Source organism: Cavia porcellus, unplaced genomic scaffold (genome assembly GCF_034190915.1).
Source record: "Cavia porcellus strain 051 isolate PalLab524CR breed Dunkin Hartley unplaced genomic scaffold, mCavPor4.1 scaffold_1, whole genome shotgun sequence".
NCBI lineage: Eukaryota > Metazoa > Chordata > Mammalia > Rodentia > Caviidae > Cavia > Cavia porcellus.
The window spans coordinates 78,031,995-78,059,477 of NW_026947484.1; the positions used below are offsets into that span (position 1 = coordinate 78,031,995).

Sequence of the window (27,483 nt, forward strand, 5' to 3'; positions counted from 1 at the left end):
GTTGTACAAAGCCTGCTTGGCTGAAGCATCGAAGACACAGAATCGCAGAGTTAGAAGGCAGCTGAATGGAGCCTGTACCATCCATGCTCAAATCACACTCTCTTATGGTCCCCTGGCCATCTCTCAAAGGAAGCACACTGTGTTTTTGTCTGCATAGCTCTTCTGGTTCATGGTCAGCCTGGATTGTTAGTTCTTTCTCCCTCTGGACTGATTCTTTTGTCCCTGTAGCTGTTGCATACTGGCCCCAGTTATATTCTCTCGGATGCACAGGATAATATGCTCCCTGTCTCTAGTTCACCTCACAGCCCTGTAGCTAAAGTAGTTGAGGACTCAAGTCCATCTGGAGTGCACTTCCCTGCGCTGTTCTTTCTTTCGAACTTTCCCTCGTCCTTCAAGGCCTCATTCATTCGTCACCTCCTCTGCAGTACCTCCTGGAAATAAGAATCACCCTTTCCATGGTGCTGTCATGTTTCTTTGCTTGTCCTTCCATTACAACTCATTCCCAATTTCCTGATCTTCTGGGTCATTGCCATCTTGCCTGATTTCTTGAATAGCTCCTATGCTGGATCCGTCCGTATCTTGATGGAATTGAGTAAGTCTGTGTGCACATGAAAAGCACATTCTGTTTGCCACATTGACTGCACTGGATTGGTGCACAAGAGGAAAGTGTTCTCTGGGGTAACGTCCCCAGCTACACCTCATGCACATAAATGTGCATTTTTAAAATTAAAAAAACAAAGGTGTATTTTTTACTCTCACAGCCTGTGATGTCTTCCCCACTGGTGAGTGTGTATGTTCAGCTCTGCAGTTTGGTCCTCTCCATTCCCATGAGCTGAAAGTAGGGAAAACTACACGGCATGGTGAATGTTGAGTTCTAACTGGCTGCACCTGGACAGTCACAGGTCATTCCCCTCACATTTCATTGGCTAGAACCTGGTGGTGTGGCCACTCCAGCTGCCAGGGAGGCTGGGAAGTGTGATTTGGGAAAGGTAGGCCCAGAAAAGCAAGATTTTAGCGAATAGCTAGCAATCTCTGCCTCAGCACACTTAGGTTAACTTTGAGTGATATTGCTACTTTACTTTTAAAATGTTACAGTTTCATCACAAAGAGGGTTTATTCTGTAATCATAGTGTGCTATGAAGAAATTCTCAGTGTCCTTGACAGAATCTGTTTAGTTGGAGGATTGTAAAATATATATATATTTTTTTCTGTATTTATAGTGTTGTTTTTAACAAGGAGGCTCACAATTTCAAACACAGCTCAGTTTTTTAAAAGGAACTACTTTGTATTGCTTTGAAATCCCTGTTACCATTGACACTTAAATGTCGTTTGCATTAGACGATCTCAAGGTAACTTCATCTTTTTGAGATGGTTGATTCAACATTGATTCACCCAGTGGGCTGTTTCCTGGGAGCTCTCATCCCATCTTATTCCCAAAGCGATGTCTGGATAGAGGAGGAAACTGGTGTTTCCGCATGACCTTAGGAGAATATACCCTGGTTCTCTTCCTATCCTGTGGTTCTCCATAGATGTCAGTGCAGCTGTGCCGCTCTGCTGTTATCCCAGGAGGACATGACAAGCTGATCTCATCTCATGCTTTCTGGAAATTTTGATGATATGTGCTTTTGAAGGCTCAGGTTCCAGGTCACCAGCTCTAGCAGAAGCTGTCAAACATTCTGACATGCCAGTGGGACTCCCCGTCTCCGCTCTCAGCTATACTGTGTCCTGTTTGGGGGTCTACAAACTCTGGGTTGCTTCCTGCACACTGTGCTGGAACACTTGGGATACAGCGACTTTGCCCCATTTCACAATCGTAGCCAGGAGGTTACCAAGCCTGAAGTTCCTGAAAATGTAAGGATTGGGTAGATTAAGGAACTTATCATAAGAAGCAATCCAAAACATCTTATGTTTACAAATTTTGTAAAAGTTTATGACCATATATCACAAGGTAAGGGACCATCCTAAGGCTTTGCACAGAGTTTGTTAGAAGCCGGAAGCTTCCCAGTAAACTCACCTCTGAGTACGTTCAGTGCCTTGTTCTCATGCTCCTCACACCACCCTCTACATCACCCTAGTTTGGATTCTGAAAGGGCAAAATTCTGTTTCAACCTAAACTTTAAAACAATGCTGTCAGTAATGACAAATTCCATGAGTTAAAAGGCATAATTCTAAAGGGCCAGCCTGAATAACATGAAAGAAAACCAAACAAACAAACAACACACACACACAAAAAAAACTGTCCTCACTCAGGACTTGGCCACACTTTGGGGTCCATAGGCTTTTTATACTTTTTACTGATTCACTAGAAATGCAAGAATTCCCACAAACCCTTTGACCTCCATAATTTGTTGGAATGGTGAATGGAATTTAGAAAAAAAGCCTTTTGCTACTATAGTTTCATTAAGAAGAATACAAATCAAGTGTACTTACCAGCCAAGAGAGGCAGAGGGTGAGTTTGGAAGGGAATCCAAGTGCCTCCAGACCTCTCTTCATGGAATCAGGGTGCAGCATATGCCCAGAACATTATGAGTGTGTTTTCCAATGAGGCTGTGCACTGAGCTTCAGTTCGATAGTTCTCACTGGGACTTTACTACACAGCCGTAGTTCATGAAATCTTTAACCATGTGACGGCACTCAATCTCCAGGCCCTCTGACCTCCCCGGAGATCAGGTTGGTACAAAGTTCCAGCCTACTAATGACCATGTTTGGTCTTTATGGCAGCCATCCCCCATTGAATACAATTTAGGGTTCTACCAAGAATCACCTCATTGACCTATTATCAGGAAACACCAAGGGCGTAGAAACTCTATGCCAGGAACACAGGAAAAGCCCAAATTGTTTCTTAAACAGCAAGTAGCAGTATTTTCAGGCCTGATTTCATTTCTGTCTTCCTCTTTGCTCCCTTTTCCTTCTTCCTACAGAAGAAGGTTCTCTGTCTTGCCTTTCTGTTGGACAGCAACTTTTTGTACATTATGTGTGCTGGCAGAGTGCCCCATACTGTGGCTTCTGATACCATTCTGAGGCTCTCCCTCTGCCAGGCTTGGCTTTTAGCTGGGGAGGGCCTTTGGAATGGAGAGAACTCTTTTTTGGCCATTCACACTGAGTTCACCACTTGATGAATGAGGATCTGATAAGCACAACCAGGAGGTAAAGGAATGGAGAGAGGTTTGCTACTTCAAACAAGAAAGGAGTTGATTTGCGAAGCAGTATCCTCCAACTAAGAAAGCAATGGCTTGCAGGGGGTGCGGGTACGGGCACTATACATATTTATGCAGGGACGATTCATCTATCATCACATGTGGAGATGGACACATTCATGAGCACGCTCCACTGAGGTCGTAACCATGCATTTCCAAAAGGAAAGATAGAGGGAACATCTGTAAGCATGCTATGTTATAATCCCAAGTTCAAAAGGAGAAATAACAGGCATGAAAGTCTTAGGGCAGAGAATTTTAACATTATAATGAACCAAGTTTTCTTCAAGTCACCTAAAAAGAATGAGTCAGAGTGACTTGGAGGTTTTGACTGATTCCTTTTAAGTTTCTCTGTAGCAACCTTGGCTGAAATGAAAGGAAAAAGAGCTTCGAGGGTTTATCACTGTGCTTGTAAAGGGCAGCAGCTTTTCTCATGTATCTTGGGAGCTCTGCTGCTGCAGCCGCAGCTTCCCTCTTTGCATCAGTGAAGCCTGGGGAGGAGTGTTATTTCATGGCAGGATCACAATCCTGTTTTGGAAATCAAAGGTATTATTTGTCTTTGCACATCTACCTTATCATAATCTTTCTCAAGACAGTGGGTCTGCTCCTGAACAGAGAGTGACCCAGCTGGAAAACATGGAAAAGAATGTTAACATGCTGTAAAAATATTCTGTATAGTTCTGCTTGACAGCATTTCTGTGATGTACTAAAGGCAGCAGAAAATGCTGTATTACTTATTGCATTTGTATGTGTGCATTTGCACACACACAAGGATTGGCCTGTCTTGATGATATCTTGGAAAAACACCAATGTCTTTAAGTGTAATAGCAGGCATTTCATCTACAAATTGGGAGAGACTTCAGGTGCAACTCCTGGGCCAGGGCTTTTTGATTTAGCTTCAGCCATGTATTCATGGACTGTGATCTTTCTAGCATCATAATGCAGCCGTTGTCTTGAAGCAGGGGTCTGTGAAATTGAGATGACTATAGAGTTTCAAAAGTGGGCTGGAAGATGATTTCTGAAACACCATCCTTTTCTTCCTGTGCCTCTGGTCCTGCCAATTTCAGAACCCTTCCCTTGCTTAAAAACACTTAGTGTTAGCCCTGAATTTATTTAATTGCTGAGTGATTTTTGCCCCACAGCACTTGAAGATAATTGGACTGCAATCTAGATTATGTGCTTTGTATAATGCGTTATTGGCAGCCGGGTGGAAGAACAAATTTTGGAGAATATGCTTTCATCTCACAGTTGGTCTGATTTCTTGAAACTGTCATTTTTAAAAGTCCTCCTCTTATTCGCTGGTGTATCTTGTTACCATTCTTAGGGCCTAATTTGTTTTCTGTGGGATCTTTACGTATATATGTGTGGTTGCTTCTTCTAGTAGATCTCATAGGCTCCTGGTGTTGAAGCCAGATGCAAACCCTGAGTAGTTTGGCCTCAATAAACTCTGAACATTAATGACAATGCCCACTGTCTCAGATCTGTGACTCTTGCAAAATACCCAGCTAGTTGTCAATGTCATAGAGTTTTTTAAGAGGAATTAGAGGAAGGACAATCCCTTCTGTTTCCTTGATCAGTCACCCATCAGATTAGAGATCTCGTTTCTCATGGTCCATGTTCTTGAATGGAGTACCTGTGATTGTCACATCTGCTGCCCACTAAAAGGAATGCTGGGAGTTTTCTCTTCCTGAAGTTAGAAGTAGAAAAGAGAAACTGAGTTTCTTGAAGTATGCAGCAGTAGTAGGGGGTGATCAGTAACAGGAAGTGTGTCCCCTCTCAGTGGAATTTATTCTGGTGTCCTAAAAAGCTGCATGGCGTCAGGAGGCACATACAGGGTCAGTTTGTTTAGTTGCCCGCCTGCTTCAGGTAGCCGAATGGCTAAACACTACAAAGAAGAGGGTGGACAAATCCCTGGAGACTGTAGCCACAGAAAATTGGAAAAAGAGTAAGGAAAATGAAAGAAATTGGGGATTTTAATAGTTGAAGGTCTGTGGAAATATGCTGTGAGAAATAAAATATTTTCACACATGCATGAACAAGGCTGTTGGTTTTTCTTTCTCTAGAAATCTTTGAGAGCAGACAGGGTTTCCCCTATCTGGGCGAGATGAATTACGACCCAGCCTGATAGCAAAGATGGGTTGGGATCTTTCATCCATGTTTCAGCGGAGAGAATTAGTGATTTAATAGAAAACGTACCTTTCTTCAAAATCACTCTATTTTTATATTAATAAAATGTTTTGGATCTTTTATCTAAAGCACAACAGAGGGAATATTTTTAATATTTTCTTGATTTTGTTTTTGATTATTCCTTAGCTTGTCTTACAAGATATAAAACTTCTAAGAATTGACTTTTATTTTTTTAAATCAAATGGTAATTTTAAAATTAGGTCATCAGATTTACTGGGGCAAAATTTTCTACGAAGGTGCATTTCCATTTTTATACACAAGGGAGAGCTAAGGCTCTAGAAAAGAGATTTAGACTTTGCCAAATTCCAGTTTATTCAATACTTCAGAATGGAAGTGTTAAAAGAATTAATTGGGTTAAGAATTGTGTATTGTTTGAGGAAGTATTTGGTAGCTACAAAATAATTGTAGGAACTTTCTACAATTTTTTTAATGTTTATATATATATATTTACTGGATTGCTTTAATAGAAATTGAATCCTAGAATGTTTCTTTAGTTAGAATTCAGTAAGATAAATTCAGAAGAAGAAATAAATCCTCAGAAGGCTGAGTAAAATAAATATTAAAGGTTAAGCAATGAGAAAAATTCATTGTGAATTTTTTAAACAAACAAAACAAAAACAAAAACCTTAATTACTGGCAATTTTGGTCTTGAGGTTTAGCCTTCTAAATGAGGATTCAGCACTGATATCAAACTCAGTCATCAAAAGAAAATGTTGAAAATTGGACTTGTGTTATAGATACAAAAAAGGCCCAATAAGCTCACACCATTTTTAGATGCACCATATATCATTTGCTTCTGCAGAAATAAGGTTTTAATAATATTCTTTTTTGAATCAAGATTTGGGTTTTGTCCTATAGGTTTTGTTTTATTTTTTTAGTAAGGCTAAATGGGTAAAAATCTTCATTCGGATTATGGGATTGGAGAAGAGGTTAGGAAACTACAACCTGAGTCTGGTGTCTAAGTGGGTATCAGAAAAAGAACTTTTTCTTTTTTGGTGTCTGAGACAGTTTTGCTATGTAGTTCAGGCTGGCCTTGAACTCAATTTGTAGCCCAGGCTGGCCTTGGACTTGTAGTGATCCTCCTCCCTCAGCCTCCTGAGTGCTGGGATTACAGGCATGCACCACCTGGTCCTGCCAGAACTGATGTTTTTGATGGTCCTCTGCAAGAAGGATTTGAGGATCCTTGCTGACAGCATAAGCCTTGGAGTCTGGTGATCCAAGGGTTTAAATTCCAGCTCTCCCTCATGAGTGCTCTGACCCTGAGTATCCCAACCACCTCTCAGAGCTTTGTTGCCCTCTTCTGTAAAATAGGAATTCCTAGCTCTTTCTACAGAGGGCGTTCTAGGGTTTAATGTGTATAGAACAAGGCATAAAGAAGGATCCAAAACTACATACTGGTTTTAAAGAAAAAGTATTAAATTATTTTTGAAAAAAACCTAATGGGTAATAGGAGAAGGTGAAAAATTTTCTTGTGTATTCTGAAGACAAGGTTTAAATTTACAGGAGAAAGGTGAAATGGAGGATGAACAGACTGCTTTCTTTCCTCACTCATGGAGGTAAAAGAGGCTATGTCTACCTACTGAATATGTTATAGGACATGACCAGAGGCTTATATACCTCAAGCAAAACAATCTACACTCAGCCATTAATTCTCTTTACTGCGGGCTTCACTTTAACCCTCAGTGCTTGCAGGAAGCACAAGACTAGTACTCAGGAGCCTAGATAGCAACCTGGTCTATAGCCACTAGTGTGTGGTCGTGGGCAGATCTCTTGACCCTCCTCCCAACTCCTGGGGTGATCCTATTAAGACCTAGAACTTTAGGCAGGCTATTAGTTCATCAGAATAGAACTGTCATGTGTGGGATTAGTGCCCTTATAAAAGGGATCCCAGAGAACTCTCTAGTCATGTTTCTGCCACGTAATGATATAAAAAGAGGTCAGCCATCTGCACACCAGAAGAGGGCCCTTAACTTCTGCCCTTCAAAATTGAAAGATAAATTTATGTTTGTAAGATCCATTAGTTTGGGTTCTCCAGGAAAACAGAACCAATGGGATATATGTAAGAGGAAACTGGTTGAGAATTAGCTCATGCAATTGTGGAAACCAGGAAGCCCCACGAGATGCCATCTGCAAGATGAACATCCGGGAAATCCAGTGTTAATTTAGTCAGGGTGGGAGGTACTGCTGATATATATCCCAGATTCCAAAAGCCTAAGGAGTAGGTACTCCAGAATCCAGGGGCAAAGGATGATGGATGTCACTGCTCAGTGAGGTAAGAGAAGGAATTCACCTTCCATCTACCTTTTTGCTGTATTCTGCCTCTTAGTGCAGACTGTGTAATTCCAGTCTGCATTCCTGAGGGAGAGAACTCAGTCCACTGATTTAAATGCCTCTCTCTTCCTGAAAACACCCTTATAGATACATCCCTAAATAATGTGTTACTGGCTATCTGGGCATCCTTTAGCTTAGTCAAGTTAACTTGTGAAATTAGCAATCATTTGTACCAACCCAGACTAAGACGTGGGTCCTTTTTATAAACTTTGATTTGCAAGGGTCCTTCCAACTAAGTCTGTAACATTGCATAAAGCTGTTTTTGCTTTTACTTTTTACCATGGTTTTAATAATGATATGTCCTGCTTTCTTATCCAAGAACTTGTGAAAATTTAATTTACTGTCCATATATTGAACATTGATCAATGGAGCCATGCCTTTACTGTGTTTAAACTGGGAAGAGAAGTGTTGTTCAGGATGATGGCTCACAGTCATGGCTGGCCTACTTTATTAATGCAGTTAAAAGCCAGACTTGAGGATGCTATTAGGGATGCTGTTGCACAGTTAGCCAGCTGGAAGAGCTTGTCAAGAACATGTCTCCAAGTGTACACAGATGGGAATTAACAAAGTTGAAAACAGAATGTGAGATGCTCTAACTTATAGGGTTTTCAAGTATTTGGGAAATCAGCAGAGTTTAAACAACATGTATCTTATGCTGAAGTTTTAATGTCATCCCTCTGGGGATGAGATTTATAAGTGTCCCTTCCAAGTTTCAGACTCCCAGAGAAAGAGAAGGCCTTTTTGACCAAAGAGTATGGTCTCCAGACACAGAAGACAATTAGATTCCCTTTCCTGCTGCTGTTGAGGGCTCAGTCTTTCTCATTGCAACAGCTGTGCCTATTTGGTTTCTGCCAATCCTGCCAATCCCCAAAGGAAGCTGAAGTGCAGCAGTGTATTCATTCACCATTGTCAAAAGAAAGAGATTGAGGATTCAGGTACCAATATAACAAGGATGTAGGGCATGTGACATTGGCAGATCCTTGATGTTGCAGAGAATAGCTGTCCTTTGGCCAGAAGAGTTCAGATGGCTATCCAAAGCATTCAGAGGGGACCTTCCAGAACAAATATTAGCTCTCAGCTCTCATCCCTGTCTTGGCATAATCCTCAGTGGCCTCCCATTGTAAGTATGGTGAAATCCAGACACTTCAGCGTGGTCTATAATGCTGTGGTCTTTTCTTTCTCCTGCTGTCTGGTCAGCTGCCCCACTCCCCAGGACTTTCTTTCTGGTTCTTCATATTCTGGAAACCTGTCTCTCAGGTTGTCACGTCTCATTATCCAAATGAGCCCTACACAGAGATACCCTTCTTGGCCACGCTTGCTGAAATACTTAGTCCCTGCTATCAATTACCACATCATGTCAATCAGTTTTCTACATGGCTATTGCTTCTATTTAAAGGTTGTTTACTTGTCCTTCCCACCAGCATAAGGTTCCAGGAAGACCAGGGTCCTCACCTGACTCTTACATCAAAGAACCTAGAGCAGCATTGTCCTTACAGTACAAACTCAGTGAGTGTGCAAATAAGCGAATACACCAGACAGACACAAGGGTGAAGAGAGCAGATTGGTCACATTGCATAATTGTCATGATGAAGTCGGTTAGAGTCACCTGCTGTCTTTTTTACTAATAGGAAGAAATTACTGGCATGTCTCCTATTAGATTTGTCTTCATGTAAAGGTTTCTTTTCTTTTTTTTTTTTTTTTTTTTTTTTTTTTGTGTGTGTGTGTGTGTGTGTGTGTCTTTTTCCTTTTTATCAGTACCGGGGATCGAACTCATGACTGCCTGCTTGCAAGGCAGACGCTTATGCCACTGAGCTAAATGCCTGGCCCAAGTAAAGGTTTCTTAAAAAGAATGCTAAAGGTGTACCATTTTGACATAAAAGTACTTTTGAGCTTTCTAAGAATATGAAGGCTCCATTCTAATTTCAGAACACATTGATAAAAATTATTTAAGTATGCATCGAAAGTACAACCATTACTTTAACTCATCTATTCCTCAGAAACCCTAATAGATTTTATAATAGCTGTCCTCTAACTTGGGCACTTGGATTTCTTTTTTAGCAAAAAACTAGATTAATGGAGCTCATCTAACTCAAAATTAAGAGACACACAAAAAGCACTAAGTTAACTGGGCTTTATTTCTCAATCTTTTGTAAGAAAGTTCCCTGTATGAGTATGCTGATTGGGAGTATAATGCCATATTGCCTTTTTGATGGTTTCCCTTCTTATTTTCTATTAGGAAATGAACTGTTAGACTCATAAAAAAATTATGAATGGAAGCATGACATTTTGCTTTGGGCAGTGCTTGATTCTTGTACTGCTACTTCTAGAGAAATGAAATAGTGAAAGTCATCACATTCATAGCCTATCACAGGGAGCACATTCTAACATACGTGGTGATGTCTCCATACTTTTCCCTTAGACTATGTAGAACATTTTCCCAGATTATTTTAAATGATGTCCCCTTCAAAGTTGAATTTTAGGGGCTGGGGATTTAGCTCAGCAGCGTAAGCGCCTGCCTTGCAAGTGTGCGGTCCTGAGTTCGATCCCTAGTACCGATAAAAACGAAAAGACAAAAAAAAAAAAAAAAAAAAAAAAGTTGAACTTTATGGAGACAGCCAGTGACCCTCTTTTCTTCCATTCTTACCTCTGGTAACTGTGAAAGGACAGTGGTTCAGACCTTGAGATATGGGGGTTTCTGGCTGCAGATCTGTCACTGTTTGTTCCTGTGATGTGCTGGATAGGTCCCTTTACCTCCTGCGCCTTAGCTGCTTTGCTATACCATGGAGACCTGAATGGGAGAGTTGGGATGGGAGAGAGAGCACAGCCAGTCTCTCCTGCCATGTCACTCACTGTTCAACTGTGGTGATCCCAGAAAGAACGATGTGGATTTAGCCCTGGTTGGCTCCACTTCAGCAAGACAATTCTCAGGAATTAGAGTGCCAAAATTTTTCTCCCTGTTTTTAGACTTGCTTTCAACAATCCATCTTGACAAAGGGTTCTATAGTGCATCTGTGGACTCGGATTGATCCAGTATGGAGATCTCAGTTCACTTGCTTGTTGCATTTGAAGAGCTGAGGCACTCGTGTGTGCTAATGGGACCTGCATGGCACAGCCTGTGAAGGGAGCATCTGCAACTCCACGCTGTGGGTGAGGTCTTCAGCAATTCTTTTTAAACCAAGAGCTAGAACTGCCTAGCATCTGTCATCTACCAAAGATGGGCATGTTAGTACATGCTTATAGTCCTAGCACTGGAAAGGCTAAGGTAGGAAGATGTAGAGTCCCAGCTATCCTGGAGAATTTAGGAGCTTAGAGAGGCTGTGTCTAAAAACAAAAACAGAAACAAAAATATCCCCCAAAACCCTACCAAGCTGGCCAGCTGATTTTTTTTTTCTGTTGCTGGGAATTGAACCTTGGACCTTGTACTTACTAGGCAAGAGTAACCCTCCACATGCCAGCTTCCAGCTGATCCTAACCTCCCTTGAGCACTATGTAGAAGAGACTATAACAGCTACTAAATGGGTCTATATTGTTGATTTTAAGAATCAAAATTTCTTCCAACTATCAATATCAAATCCATTTGCATTTACTTTAGGCTAAAAATAAATCAGCACATTAATTTCATGATCTATCAGGCCCTGGTGTCTCTAGGTTCCACATCCATTTTTTTCAACCAATCATAGATAAAAGTGCTGAAAGCATCTGTGTCCATTCTGAACATGTTCAGATTTTTCTGTAGTTATTCCCTAAACATATTGCAACAACCATTTACTTAGCATTTAAATTATATTACATATTATAAGTAGAGATGATATGCCAAAACCATGCTTTTTTTATATAATAGATATGAGTTTTTATGAGTTTTGATATCTGTGGGTGACCTGGAATCAATACCTCGCATTGCCAAAAGATGACTGTCATTGGAACACATGGGGAAAGACATTGTGAAGTCCAACAGCGTCAGCATTCCTAAGTGATCACTGACATGAACATTTGTTCTCCATTAATTAACCCAGTTTTGGGATTCACTGATATTTATCACTGTCTTACCTGGCTGTGTGAATCTGGTGATTGACTCTTAGCTGTATTTTTCAATATTTTATAGAATCCTTATCTAGAACATCTGGAGCTTTGGCTTTTTTTTTTTTTAATGTAAAGTTTAAAGTTTACTTGGAGGTATTTTCTTGTCATAAGAGCATAATGAAAACAGAGGAGTGCTGGAAAGAAAATAGAATCACCTACAACACTGCTGACCTTCACATGTCAAGGCTGTAGAAGGAGCCAGGTGGAAATCACCGCCAGAGTTCATTTTGGTGCCATCATGTTCAGAAGTATTTTTAACTTGCTGCGAGTCTCAGTTCTTTAGCACCAGTAGTTTCGGTGAGCCCAGGGTGCTCTTCAAGCCTCAGCCTGTTGGTGGTATTTTCAAGTCTCACCTTTCCCCTCTGCCAGGAGAACACCCTGTTTTACAGGGCAAGTACTTGGTGCCAGCAGTCTACCTTTTTTGTTCTTCTGACCATACAGGATATGTAGGGGCATGCCTGCCTTCCCACACTGGAATGGAGGACTTTGCTTCCTCTCTGAAAACCTCTGGTGCTGCAGAGGATGTTTGTCATTCTTTTTGAGAAACAGCCTCTCACCTGTCTTGTGTTATATAGTTGGTGCTTTTTTACTATTAGAAAGTCAAAGGCAGACATCATCCTGGTCGCCTTCTCAGTATGTATGCATAACCAAAATTCCTTCTCAGACAATTTTCAGAACTTATTTTACCTTGTAGTACTGGTGCACGCAGGATATTGGGCACATCAGGCAAGCACCCTGCCACAGAACTATGCCTTTCCCTTTCCCGGGGGCGGGGGACAACGAGGACTACGACTTTCCTTGAGTCTAATCAGGCGGTCTCACAATATCTGTCTTCTCCTTTCTCTTCTCTGTGTCAGATTGTGCCAGGTAGGACGCTATAAGTACACTCTACCTTTTCAAGCACTCTTAAAGACTTGGAATAGATATTGTTCCATTTTATAGATGAGGATTTAAGCCTCCCCATGCAAAAGCCTCGTATGTATGGAACACAGTTCTGGAATTAACATTTAATTCATCCCAGGTATGTTCATTTAGTAGCATTGAATGCTGTTTATTGCTATTTATATTTTATTGATGAGTATCTGTACAATCTGTGGGGACCATGGATGTTCCATAGAAAATGAGGAAATCATAATCCCAATCTAAAGCTCATTGTCTGCAGAATCCACATCCTGCTCTCTTGGCTTGTGAATTCTGTCCACTTCTTGAAAAAGTATAGGCGCTCCAGTCAGATGAGGAACAGGTGGTCTTAATGACCTGGGAGGTCTCACGCTGGAAAGCTTTAATACAGCCTCCTGGAGGGAATGTAAAACAAATGTGGAAGGCTGTTAATCCAGCTCCTCCTAGGGAGGGTTCTTTGTGAATTTTCTTGAACTGAGCAGCAGGACTCTGTGGACGTTTTTAGAGCTGCAGGTCAGTTTCTCCAACCTTCTCTGGCTTTGTTTCTGGGGAAGCTAGCCTCTCGCCTGCCCTCTTCTTTATCTTACATAGTCTGGTTACATTCTGCCTTTGAACTAAGGGGTGTTGAGCTCACTTCACGTAGGGCGATCTTTCTTTTTTTTTTCCACTGTAGGACTGGACAATTTTTTTCCTTTTTAAAAGACATTTAACTCTCAAAGCCGAAGCAAGACTGACTGTTGTACAATTACAGTTAAAATATTAAGGCACTTTAAAGAGGTAAATTGGAGCAGAATAAACTAAAAATGGAGGGGTTCATCCCTCATCCTTAACTGGTTTATTCTAATTTACTGTGTATACTTTCCTTTGAATAGTAATCACTTAAGCCAGGTGTTAGGCTGTTCTTCCTTGGTAAGCCCTGCTATTTTCAGAAAGGAAAGGAGTAAGTAATACCAACTTAATTTTATCTTGGCCAGATTTTTGGGTCCCACCAGTGAGCAAGGCATCAATCTAGCTGCCTTTGGAAGCTTCTTTTATTAAAATAGTTCTTTAAAAAAATTCTGGAAGCGATTTCATCCTGATAGGTAATTCAAATATATTTTCAAAGAAAGTGAACTTCTATAAAACACAATTAAACCAACTGTGTGAAAGTGTGTTATGAAAGTGTAAGGGAAGGAGGGACAGGGTATTAACATAAATGGTGTTTTAGCCTTTTCTTAAATGATGAGCATGATTTGGATATGGATGGGAGATCAGGAGGAAAATTCCAGGCCAAATGAAGCACAAGGATGCTTGTAAATAAATGGCTCCTGCGTGACCCAGTGTATTGGATGCTTAAGGGTTTTTATAGGCATAAAAGCAGGGAGGAAAAACTAGGCTGGAGCTAGACCCGGAAGGCTAAGCAGGAGCTTTATTCTGGACTATAGAAAGAATTCAGGCCCAAACAAATTTAAAATGGGAGGATGAATGGATGTGCCCACCCTTCCGAGCGGAGAGAAGATAATCATTTGCATTGTAAAGGTTAGCTGAAAAGGCCAAAGGGAGAGGAGGTGGGGAAAGTTCACGAGGGAGGCCATTAATTACATTTTATCTTGTGAGAGAAACTTGGTCCAAGCAAGGAGACCTGTTCGTGAACTATGTTAGAGGTAAACTCGGGGGTGACTGACTGTGGGATGTGATAAGGGAAATTGATGATTTTGACAGTCTCCCACCCAGATAACTGGGGGAGGGGCATCGCTGCCTTTAGATGGGACAGGAGGACACAGGAAGAGAAATATTTTCTTGGTTGGAAGAAAAATGGTAAACTTAATCTAAGACCTCCACAAGTACAGCAGAAATTCAGATGGGTAACTCCGAAGGGAAGTACAGGAAATAGTTTTTGAAGCCCTGAGGGCCAATGGTATCACTGTTGAAGGCTAACTCAGAATGAGGGGTTTGATTTCTCTCCCGAACCTGAATTCAGTAGTTAGGGGCTGCTGAGAGGGCACTATGTGGAGGATCTCTATCTCCAGGCTGCTCCACAGTCTACCAAGGAGCCCTGCTCCCGGAATGCTAAGAGGAACAGCCTTCCTAACTTCTGCCCTATACCTTGTCTGGGAGGGCAGTCCTAAAATCCTGTAGCAGTGATTCTCAAGCCTGTACATCATATGGTTTGCCTTATATGAAAAATTTAACAGGTTAGAGGAGAGAGAAAAGAAAAAAAATTGTTCTATTCTAAGTACTGTATGTTTCTGTAGTCCGGCTCTAGTTTTACTGTAATGGTGTGAGAGCTCTTTGCAAGATTTACATTTCTTTGGATATGTTAAGGTCTTCATTGTTGTCCTGAGCATGCTTATTTTGAAAGAAAAAAAGTAATTTGCAGAATAGGAAAATCTGAAAGTAGAGAGTAGCTCAGTGGTTATCTAAATTTAGCTGGAAGGGATTGGGAGATAATGTGTGGTAGGTGCAATGTTTTGATTTGGGATGGCAAAAGTGACCTAGATTTGACTGCGATTGTGGTTGTACAACTCTGCAATGTGGGGGTCCATTGCATCTTGCATTTTAAATTCATAAATTACGTAATATACAGATTTTTTGCTTCATAAAGTTTTTTTTTTTAAAGCACTGGTGAAGAAAGTAAATCAAGTAGGTCATAGTGGAAATTAAGTTGTATTGGAATTGGGAAGCATGTGACAATTATTGAAAAACTATGTGACCCTGTGGATGTAAGGGATTTACTGTGTAGTCATGAAGTATGATCAGGAGGTGACTCTGGAGGCCTGACAGTAAAGAGAAGGAGAGAAATGATGCCAAGGTGCCATTGAGATTTTGATAATAGAGTGCTTGAAGATCACATAAAAATACCTAGAACCAGTGTGCGTAAATTCTTGATAGTAAGGTTTTCAGTAACACCTAAGAGCAGTTTCTATGGAAGCCTTGTCTAAAAGTTGGCTTTGTATTCAATGATGTTCACAATATCTATCTTTCTACCCACTCTGCTCTGATATGCGTTGTAGGGGAATTGAGGAAAAGTAAGGGTTGTATGATCCTTGTAAGGAAAAATTAGAGTGACATGGCACTTCTGGGAGACATTCTGAGACAGGGGAATGACACTGACCCCTGAAGCACAGGTTCACAGCTTAGGAAAGACCTTCTTGGTGACAAGGGAGGGAAATCAGTGGTGGTCAATGTTATGTGTTCCCATGAGGCACTTTGTGTATGCTGTCATTACTTGAAGGTGTATTCCTAGAGCTGTTATCTTAGTTCAGTCTTCTGCAACAAAAATTCCTTAGACCAGGTACTTATAAACAATAGAATGCCTTTCCTACAGTTTTAGAAGCTGGAAGACCTAGTTCAAGGCACTGTTCTCCCATGGTGAAGGGGTGAGAGAGTCCTCTGGAATCTGCTTTATAAATTAATGTTAATCATGGAATTTCTGCCCTCAAGACCTAATCACCTCCCAAATGCTCAACTTTCTAATACCTCAAGGGTTAGGATTTTAACATAAGGATCTGGGAGCTCAATTTTTGAAACTATAGCAGTGGGAAAAATGGCAAATCAGATTGGGTAAAATAGGTCATTGTGATTTGTAGATTCCACATAGACTTGGAATAGACACACTGAAGAAAACATAGGAATAAGATGAGTATGACAGTGTGGCAGATTGATAACAGGTGGTCAACTTGTAATACCAGCTGAACTGAATCAGTGTGGTGCTGCATGTGGATAGCTGCCTGAGGACTGTTGTGAAGATAATAAAGAGAACTGGAAAGGAAGAAATGGTCTTGGTTTTCCTGTTGCCGATGGCTCTCCCTGAGGAGTTTGTGGACCATCTTTCCTGATATGAACTTGGCTGTTCTCATTGTCAGAGGAGCTTGGGACCTTGTCACTGTAGATGGCTGTGGTTCACTTTGGGGGAGCTCTGGTCCTTACTTCCTGGCTCTGGAGGGGAAGATGGTGTGCTGTTCAATCTCCAGGAAAAACTTGTCACACTAGCTTCCTGATATGAACTCAGCTATTTTCATCATCAAAGGAGTTTGGAACGTCATTATTGATGAGGATGAGTGTGGTACTTTGCAAGGAGGGGTCATGGTCCTTATTTTGAGCATGGCTTATTGGCTCCAGTGCAGAACCCTTAGCCTGCTGGCACAGAACCTTCATCGCACTGGTGTAGACTTTCGGGCTTCCACTACTGACCTTTGGGTCTTCCCAAGCACAGATCCATGAAATAGACTTGAATGAGTCATTTTCAAGGGCTCTTGGTCTCTAGCTGGACTCATGCAGAACATTGCTGTGGGATCTGGACTCTCAGCTAGATTCCTTGGATCTTACTGTATGGACAGATTTCCTGCACATTTTGTATTTAACTATTTGGGTGACTATTATAAAATAATACCATAAATTGTGTTGTCATGTTCCCTTATAAATCTCTAATTACCACAGACAATAACTTGGTGAAAGAAACAGGTAAAATCCTAATCAATGGGACATACTCCATAACTACTGGGAAAAAGAGAAGGCTATTAATCTTGTTATGGGAGGAGCAGAAAAGAGTACGGAAGGTAATATAACCTTCCTTGTCACCTCTTCGCTCTATTCTAAAAAGGAACAGCAGAATCCTTAACGGCAGCAGTAGTAATAACCAGTGGTGGGTTAGTCAACAAACATGTCCATTAAGGTGAAAAATGACATGTAGGGTGATGTAGATGATTTAGTTGAGTAATATGACATGTCTGCTGCATTTTTTTTTCTGAGATTGTCTCTTTAAGTCTGTTGACTAGAACACTGTCTTCTTTCTTGCAAAAATGATACCCAGAATGTGTGACTTTGGCTTTCCAGTTTGGGCATTTTTAGAATGAGTGCGAATGTGATACTAACAAAACACACTGCATGTAAACTTCTCAAATTATACCATCTCAGCCCTCACCAGATTAAAAAATATTGTTGATGTTCATAGAGAATTGCGGTTTTTTTTTGTTTGTTTGTTTGTTTTTTTATGTGCTCAGTATTTGTAGGAATGAGAGAGCCCTGACACAGGGAACTGCTGAGCCAAGTGATAAGGACAGAAAAGCCCCTTATACATAAGGGTCTTCCCTTGGGTCTGGGGTGTCAGTGGAGCTCCGTGTTGGAGCCTCTTGACTTCCTTGCAGATGCAAAGACTGCATGTACTTTCTAAAGTTTTTCTAGATGGCACAATGTCGGCAGTGCTTTTTAGGGAATGGTTTCTATTTATGCATTACATTGGCAGTGAGAGCCATCTCCTCTGTTTGTCTTTCTGTAAATCATTGAGGCTTCAGTTAACCAGGTCTCCTGGTGTCTCATTCTCTGCCACCCCATTCTTCCCATCTTGATTTTAGCCTTGGATTCCTAGTAAAACTGCTAGTCCTGGCTTAGAATACAAAAAAAAACTATGAAAACCAAGCAAGCCCAAATAAAGCTGTGTTAATTACTAAAACCTGGTCATGTTTACCTCTGCTTTTCTTTGTTCTTTAAAATTAAAGATTTTTAATAAAGGAAAAGTAAAATTTAAGATTAATTTTACAGTTTATTGCATTGGTTTGCAATGTGTATATAGCTCTTAAGTATCCAGCACTTAACATTGTTCCTCTAAAGTCATTTTTAAAATTTGGTTTTGAATTTTTAGCTGTTAATGTAGGACACTTGACAGATAACATTAAAATGTATTTACAAGCACCATATAAACTAGATGTAAAATTACTATGCTGTAAAATATATGTAAAACTCTCATGTTATCTTTTTATTTATTTAATTTTGTACCAGGAATTGAACTCATGATCCTGCATTTTCCAGGGAGGCGCTTATGCCACTGAACTAAATCCTCAGCCCCTCATGTTGTCTTTTTAACTTTAAATGGAGTGAGCCTTGTAATACTGCATAGCTACATATCTTGAGTATCTTGCATGAGTATGTTTCTATCTGTGTGTGTGTGTGTGTGTGTGTGTATGTGTAATTCCAATCTTATAGGACAGCTCTGTCTTGCACCTTTACATAGTATACTCATTGCGTGTGCCCCAAAATCCTCTGTTTATCCATCCTTTCTACTCATAACAGTTTCTCTCTCTGACTTACATGCTTGTGATCTTTATTCAGTTTCAACTGCCATACAGGTTAGACAGTTTTTTACATCTGCAGTTTCAATTCCTAAAAGAAGTGAATCACTCTTATTTCTATTTATGCAGAGACCCTTTTGCCAGGCCTTGTTTAAGCCTAGAGACTGCTGCCCTGAGGAATACCCATGTCCTTCAAATGTGGTCAGGATAGAAGTTGACCAGGAGGCACATGCTGTAGCTGGGGCTGTTTCCTAAGGGTTAACAGGGAGCATGAAAGGCAAGGTCTTCCGTCACTTATTCAGAAGAATGTGCTGTATATACATCCAGCCAGCTTACTTTGTACCAGTATATGCACATTTCCATTACTGGACTATGGTACAGTTATATACAATTCCCCCAGTAACAAATTTCAGTTGCTATATGTATTAGCCTGCTAGGGAAGCAATAACAGAACATCATGTACTGGTGGCTCAAAAACAGATATTTATTGTGCCTCTGTTTTGGAGGCTGAGATCAAGATGTCAGGTTTGATTTCTTTTTTTTTTTTTCTTTTTTCCGGTATCGGGGATCAAACTCACGACCGCCTGCTTGCAAGGCAGGTGCTTATGCCGCTGAGCTAAATTTCTTCTGGGGTTCTCTCCTTGGCTTGGAGAGGACTGACGACCTTCTTTACACAAGTTTATCTCCTGTAGGTATTGTGTCCTAACCTCTGTGGCAGGACAGCAGTCAGGTAGGATCAGGGACCACTCACGTGGCTTGTTTCACCTCAGTTACTAATTTGCTGGCACTGTCTGCAAATGCAGTCACACTTTGAGGTGCTGGGATTTAAAACCTTAGCATACAGATTTTGGAGGGGCACCATTCAGCATGTGTAACATTGCACCTTAATAATTGTGAGTCATTGCGTGTAAAACACGGGTTTTGCTACCAGCTTTTCAATCCTCAGGTCACTAGGAGTGACACTGCTTATAATGGCCAGTGACCAATCATATCACTTCTTTCAAATATATCTGTGATTAATCCATGAGCATCTGTTAGTCTAGCCATAGATAGTGCAGTGCGTGGTTCTGTTGCTTCCTTACCTCCATCCAGGTGATAACCTATGGGGTATTTTCTAAAAGTAGCAGCTTTTTCTAAAAGTAGTAGCAGCTAAAAGGAGAAGGAGTTGACCACCAAAGGTGAAAGCATAGCAAAGAAATAAGTAGTAATCAGGAAGGGAAATTGCTTCTGATGAGGAGATTTGAAAATGACGATATCAAAATGAAGATCACAAGACTAGGGGCTGCCTGGAGCTATTGTATGAGCATACTGAAAAAGTCCAGTGAATATAAAAAAAAATTAAAAGGTAAAGTCATCCAACATATTAGTTTAAATTTCACTAGGATCAGAAAGAAATTTGTGGTTGAAACTGAGTTTTTATATCTACTTTAGATTGAAGACTAGTAATAATAAATCTCGATCAGTTTGAGCAGTGTTCAGACCGAAGTGTTGAAATTAGTTACCTTATTGAAAGAAAGGGTAATTACATGGACACTATAGAAAAACCTTTTGCAGATAAAAACTTGTTTCATTATTTCAGAAGTTGACGTGAATTGATTGTTAAAACTATCTTGTGAAACTGCTGATGCACATAAGGATACTTTGTGAAATTTGCACCCAGGCTCCAAGGATTAGCGAAGGCAGGTTTATAATGATCATCAAATATTTAATGCTGATGAGATGGACCTTTTGGAAGACAACTTATGTGAAGAAAGATGTAGGATTTCAAAATCTCTATTAAGGAGAAACTAGATATACAGACAGGGAACTTATTGAAAAAGGTTAAGATGTCCCAGAGGAAGTACAACTGGCCAAAAAACTTGACATTAAAGGAGCTCTGAGGTATTTCACAGCACTGAAAGGGCAGAATGATCCAAATTTAGGACGAGGGCAGTTTGCCAAGGCATAGAAATGATGTTTGGTTCATGTCATAAGTTATTTCAAGAGGAAAAGAAGGCAAACACTATTCAAATTGCTCCTGATAAATTTATTACAAAGAAAGAAAACACTTTCACATTCAATTTTTCTGATGTTACGTTAGTGTACTAAGTAAACCTTCATTTTATTACTTTTTATTCAGATGCATAACACTGACAATAAATCAGTTTTTAATGTTTTGATTTGTCTTTAAAAGTCATGAACAACCATAATTTTTCCATTGGTTATTCAATGGCTTTACACATTCAACTTGCATGGATATTTTTATGGTCTCACACTTCCATGCACAGTAAGGATTATGTATGTTCTTTGTGTCTTTGCATGCATATGTGTGGTTTTTGCTAGAAGTGTTCTCTGGATGCACCGTGCTGTTTTTATTTGCATTATTCACCTGAGTCTAGTAGGTATATCTTTGTTTTTTCATGATAGTTCAGACATCATTAAAAATAACACTGTTGTATACTATAAAATGGAATGACCTGCTAGTGAAGGGTGCAGGTTATGCAGCCAAAATTCCAGAAACCAAATACTGAGTCTGCTACTTATTTTTGCATTATCATGAGCAAGACAGCTCTTTTGCACTCATCCAAACCTGAATCTGTGGACTGCCATCGTAAGCCTATGTTGTAAATCCTCATACATTTGTATATTTTGTGTTATACATATCGGTTTCTCTAGTCATCACTGACTGATACAGATTTTGGTTCTGGGATTAACTCTAGAGAAAATTGCAAAGATGAAATTCTTTAATAGCATTAGTGGTTACTAGAATTGGCTTTCCAATTTGATGGGACCTAGAAATAGCAGTCTCTCCTGATAATAAGCAGAATTCTGATCACCTTCAGTTTGAGGTGTTTAAAGTACTAGGCAATGTCGATCCATTTGATTTTCCTAATTCACCCTTGTTAGACATAAGAAATTTAGTGGTACCCCTATGAAACTTTTGGGTATTTTTGACAGAGTAGGAAGTATAATGGTACCTGTTGGTTGGTCTTAGCATCTCTAGTAAAAGAAAACAAGGAACTCAAAACACCTATAGGAAATCTAGTATTCTAACCATGAAGACAAATTAAGAAAGGAAGAGGAGGAGCTCAAATATGCAAATTCCAAGCTCCAGACACATAAATCATCTAAATCTCTAAGTGTGTCCTGAAAGAGAATCTCCTCTCCTTTAGCCACAGGACTAACATTGCAGAAACCCAAACACAGGCCTTCATCATTTGATTGGCTCAAGTACAGTAAATTTAATGCTTGCCCTCAAACAGTATTGGATGTAAAGCTAAGGGCTCTGAGTAGAAAAGAATGGGATCCTATAAACCAGGAGAGAGATGTGTGGGACGATCCAGACCAGGGCTATGGGTGTTGAGCTCCCAGACCAGTGGTGGCATAGCACATACATTATTTGTTTTTCTTTTAAGTCCAAAACTGTTAATGTATGAATTGTTTTTCTAAACTAAAATCTTGGTATTTAGGTTTAATTACAGTATTTGAATTTGGCCATAAATAAGTGGGCTGTGGGTTACACTTTGAGCACTCATCTGTAAAAAGGTTCATCGGCACTGTCCTAGACTCTAATGAGATTATTTTTCCAGAGGAAGAAATTTCCCCTACTCCCACCCTTTGTGGTGTTGGCCTCTCCTAGTATACCTAAAACTAATCCTGTGTCAGGATCATGCTGTCTCTCCTCAGTACCCACCCTCACCACCCACTTGTACCTCTAGAACTATCACCAGGCTCAAATCACAGAAAGCTCTTAAGAATGAGAGGTACATAGTGTGACTCACGAGGGGGTCTGCCTGTGTCCCAAAGAACTCAACTCTTCTAACTCTTATAAATAGACCTGATGAACAAGTTTGGGAATGGATTTTACAGGTGCAGGATAATGATGGAAAAAAACATACAACAAACTGAGTTTGTCATTGTGGAAACAACTGCAAGTTGTGGAGTAAAAAAGATGTAAATGGTTTATTCGACTGGGTTGGCAAAAGTGTGGATCAAAAGATGGCTCATTATGAATGAGTTAGCACATACATTATTTGTTTTTCTGTGGCTTACTGTTGATGTGGGGATTCAAAAGCTCAGGGACACAGGAATGCTGGAGTGAATTTGTCATGTTAAACCTAATCCTCCTCCCTGGGATGATCTAGAAGATGTACCCTTTACTAACACGTTGAGAAACAGATTCATGAAGGGAGCTCTGTCACTGCTATTCTTTGTATGCCAGACCTTGCAGTGGGGCCAAGATTATTCAATTGGAAAACTTAAGGGCAATGTGTTTAATTGGATCCCAGACTGGCAGGGATCAAGTGGCAGCACTTAATTGCCAAAGGCAGGATGCACACACTTAGCATAATGGACAGCAGAAGCAGAACAATGATTGGAATGGTCTGGCACATGTAGGTCTGTCTACATCACTGATTCCTCAGTGTTCCTGAAAGTGAAGTAGAAAGCCTACTAGATTTTCACTACGTTTGTGTAATCAAAAAAATTTAAAATTTAAAATTTTTTAAAATTAAAAATTTCTAGGGGCAAAAAACCCCTAGAAATCTTCTTCAAATAGTAGTAATAGATAATCACAGCCTCTCAAGCAGTTCCTAGATTTGAGCCAGTTTACAGACCCAAAACCTCTTGAATGAAGGTGATGCTGCATCCCCTTGAGGAAAAACCCAAATATACTACCAACAATTTTGTAGTCATTCATTCTCCAATCTTTCCCCAAAGGGACCTGAGACCTTTTACTAGAGCACTGTACATTCAGAGAAGGGAAATGATCAAAATTTTGGGGACTATCAGACATTAGTTATGAACTAACACTAATTCCAGGGCATCCAAAATGTCACTGGGGCCCTCCAGTAAGCGTAGGGGCTTATGGAGGTCAGGTGATCAATGGAGTTTAAGTAAAGGTCCAATTCATAGTGGACCCAGTAGGTCTTGGAATCCATCCTAAAGGCATTTCCCCTGTTCCAGAATGCATAAATAGGGTAGATACACTTAGTACTTTACAGAATCCTCACATCGGTTCCTTAACCTGTAGTGTGAGGGCCATTATGATTGGAAAGACCAAATAGAAGCCATTACAGCTGGCTTTACATGGTAAAACAGTAAACCAAAAACAGTATCTCATCCCTGGATTGTAGAGATTAGTGCCACTATCGAGGGCTTGAAGAATGTAGGGGTAGTGGTTCTCACCACATCTCCATTTAATTCTCCCATTTGACCACTCCAGAAGATGGACAGGTCTTGGAGAATAATGGTAGACTACTGTAAAGGGAATGAAGCAGTGACTGTGATTGTAGTTATTGTACCAGATGTGGGTCCTTGCCTGGGCAGATTAATATATCTGCTGGTACTTGGTGTGCAGCTATTGATTTGGCAGATGTCTTCTACTTCATACCATCCATAAGACTTAGCAGAAACATTTTGTGTTCTGGCAAGGTCAGCAGTACACCTCACTGTTCTACCTCAAGATTATATTACTTCTCCACCCCTATAACACAACTTTGTTTGCAGGGATTTTGATCACCTTTTCTCCCACAATATATCATACTGATCCACTACATTAATGACATTATGCTGATTGGACCAAGTGACTAGAAGATGGCAACCTTTCTGGATTTGTTAATAAAGCATTTGCAAGCCAGAGGATGAGAAATAAATACAACAAAATTTAAAGTCCTTCTACCTCATTGACATTTCCAGGAGTCCAGAGGTGTGGGGCATATAGAGATAGATATTCCTTCCAAGGTAAACGATGAGTTGCTGCATCTGGCTCTCTCTACAACCACATAAGAGGCACAACACCCTACTTGAGGTTTAGAGGCAACACATTCCTCATTTAGGTGTTTACTCTGGCCTGTTTTCTGAGTGACTTGGAAAGCTGCTAGTTTTGAGTGGGACCCAGTATATGAATGGCTGTGCAACCGATCCAGGATGCTGTGCAGGCTGTCCTGCTCCTGGGGTGAGGTGCTCAAAAGACATGATCCAACAAATTCAATTGTATTTGAAGTGGCAGTGGCAGGTAGGAGTGCTGTTTGGAGTCTCTTGCAGGCCCCCATAGGTGAATCACAGTGGAAGCCTTTAGGATTTTGGAGAAATAGTCTGCCATCATTTGTAGACAAGTACTCTCTCTTTGAAAAACAGCTCTTGAGATGAGGATTTAGCTCAGTGGCATGAGCACCTACCTGGTAAGTGTGAAGTCACGAATTTGATCCCTGTTACCCTACCACCACCAAAGGAAAAAAAAAAAAAAAACAACAACAACAAAAAAAACCCAGCTCTTACCCTACTCCTGGGCCTTAATGAAAACAGAATACTTGACCATGACACAACAGCTTACCATGTGACTTGAGTACCCATCCTGAGCTGGGTCTTATCTATCAAGTCATGAAGTTGAATGTGCACAGTAGCAATCCATCACTAAATGGAAATGATGTATATGGGATTGAGCCAGAGCAGGTCCAGAGTGCATAAATAAATTACATGAGGAAGTTTCTCCAATGCCCGTGGTACTCCTGCTGCTATATTGTTATCTGTCTCCCAATATGCATCTGTGGCCTCACGGGGTATACCATATGACCTGTTGCTAGAAGAGGGGAAGGCGGGGGCTTGGTTTATGGCTAGTTCTGCATGTTATGCAGGTACTGCTTGCAAGTGGACAGCTATGGTATTACAGCCCCTTTCCAGGACATCACTGAAGGACAGTGGTAAAGGGAAATCTTCATAGTGGGTAGAATTTGGGGGTAGTACATTTTACCTAGAAGGAAAAATGTCCAATTATGACTGAATACTGATTCATGGGCTATAGCCAGTAGTCTGGCAAGAGAATCATGGAATTGTAAGGAATGTGACTTTAAAATTGGTGCCACAGATCTTTGGAGAAGAGGTATATGGACAGAACTTTCCATTTGGATAATGGATGTGAGAATATTTGTCTTCCATGTAAACACTCAACAAAAAATAATCTCAGCAGAAGAGGACGTTAACTGTGAAGTGGATGGGATGACCTATTCTGTAGATAGTGATTGTTAGTGCTTGTCTTGAGATGTTTCCTCAAAGCCTCGTGGTCATAGGTGGGGCTTTTTCACAGGTGGCTGGATCTAGAGTGTTTGGCATTGGAGTTGATTCCTGGTGCAATGCTGTAAGTAGCCTGGATAAGATAAAAGGACAGAAAGAGCTGTGGTCCTCCCTTGTTGCTTTGCTACCTTCTGCCTGCCATAAACTATTTCTCCTCTATGATGCCGTCTTGCTCTTTGGAGCCAGCTGATTATGAACTGAAAGCTCTACAAACTGTAAGCTAAATAAACTTTTCCTCTTTTAACTGAGTGTTGGGTATTTTGTCTTAGCAGCTAGAAAAGAAACTGAGACAAATTTGTTACCAGGTAAGTAGGGTAGTTTTGACTGTACCTAACTCTGTGATTCAGAAACCTTTGGGACCTGGCTTGTGGGAAGAGTTTGAAAAGGTTTGGAGATGCTGGCGAAAATGATAGTACTGGAACATTTTGGGCTATACTTGATGAGGGATTCCAGTCAGAGCTCAGAAGACCAGGCTTGGGAGATTTCTGCTGGGAAGAATGACTGCATTGGCTGTTGGACTCCAGACGATGTGTGTTATATCTTGGCAGAAAGTTTGTATTTTGCTTATTAACATACTTTTGCTAAGACAAAGATTAAAGGTGGCAGACTAATTTTGTAGAAAAACTTTGAGGGCAGTCTAGTGTTAAGAGAGTGGCGTGGCTACTGTTCGGGTTTTTTAGACAGATTTATGTTTAGAATCAAGAGCAAAGAGCCCAACAGAATGATTCAAAACATTGTAAGTTAGACCAGAAAGGAAGCTCCAGTACATTGTAGTCTACAAAAATGACACTGAGGAGAAACTGATCTCTGAAAAGACTAGTAAGAAAAAGCCAAGTATTTACATAGAAAGCAACAATAAAGATGGCCTGAGGACATGGCAAGAAGTACCAGGACTCTAGTCTTTTCGCAGCCTCAGAGTTGCAAAGATGAAAGCCTGCTTTGAGGTGAGTGTCCCAGAGCATCATGTTACAGAATGGTGACAGTACAGGAATTTTTTCCTTGGGATTTGGTTCATAGGCACTGGACTGCTACAGCCAAGAGAGAAGGCATCTTAGCTTTTCCTCCAGCTGATGGCAGACCTTAGCATCATCCGTGTGGTGCTGGTTTTTTAGGAACATGTAAAATGTAAAAGTTGAGGGGTCAGGAAGGTTTCCCTGGAGATGTCAGAAGAAGGCCTGGGAGGCCAGGTAGTGTGTTCCTGAGGCAGCAGTGTGTAAAGCCAGAGATGCAGTAGGAACCCCAGAATTTGGGAACATAGATCCTCTGAGGAAAACTGGGAGGGAGCGGAACCACCCCCAAAGAGAAGCCATGGAAACTATAAACACTGGCAGTGCCATAGAGGTAGACCCTTTGGAGTCTACCACATGCCCCAGATTGCCAGGGATACTGGAAGTGGAGCTGAGGGATTTACTGTTTGCCCTGTTAGATTTTGGTCTTGCTTCTTTCCCATTCTTTGCTATCCTCTTGTTTGTAACTTTTGCAATAGAAAGGTCTATCTTGTGCCACTGAATGTTGGAAACATTTAACGTTCTTTTTATTTGTACAGAGGCTTGTAGCTAATAATTGGCCTTAAATCTCAGAGGACACTTCGGTCTTGGACTTTTCAGTAATCCTGAAACTGTTAGGACATTTGCATGTCATGGAGATGAACTAAATGTCTTATGCAAAAAGGGATTATGCATGAGTCTTTGAGG

The 27,483-nt window shown here is 40.6% G+C and overlaps 1 protein-coding gene across 6 annotated transcripts in view; it reads left to right on the plus strand.

Annotated features, from left to right (window-relative positions):
* Positions 1–27,483, plus strand: part of Smarca2 (SWI/SNF related, matrix associated, actin dependent regulator of chromatin, subfamily a, member 2) — a 174,760-nt gene that overhangs the window by 111,630 nt on the left and 35,647 nt on the right. Inside the window, exon 28 of one of the 6 annotated variants that reach the window (XM_013155036.3) lies at positions 1–27,483. This exon is cut by the window's right edge and continues 1,347 nt beyond it. The exons of the other annotated variants lie outside the window; for them this stretch is intronic. Within the exon in view, the coding sequence (XP_013010490.1) occupies positions 1–24 (24 nt within the window). The 3' untranslated portion in view covers positions 25–27,483. 6 annotated transcript variants of the gene reach the window in all.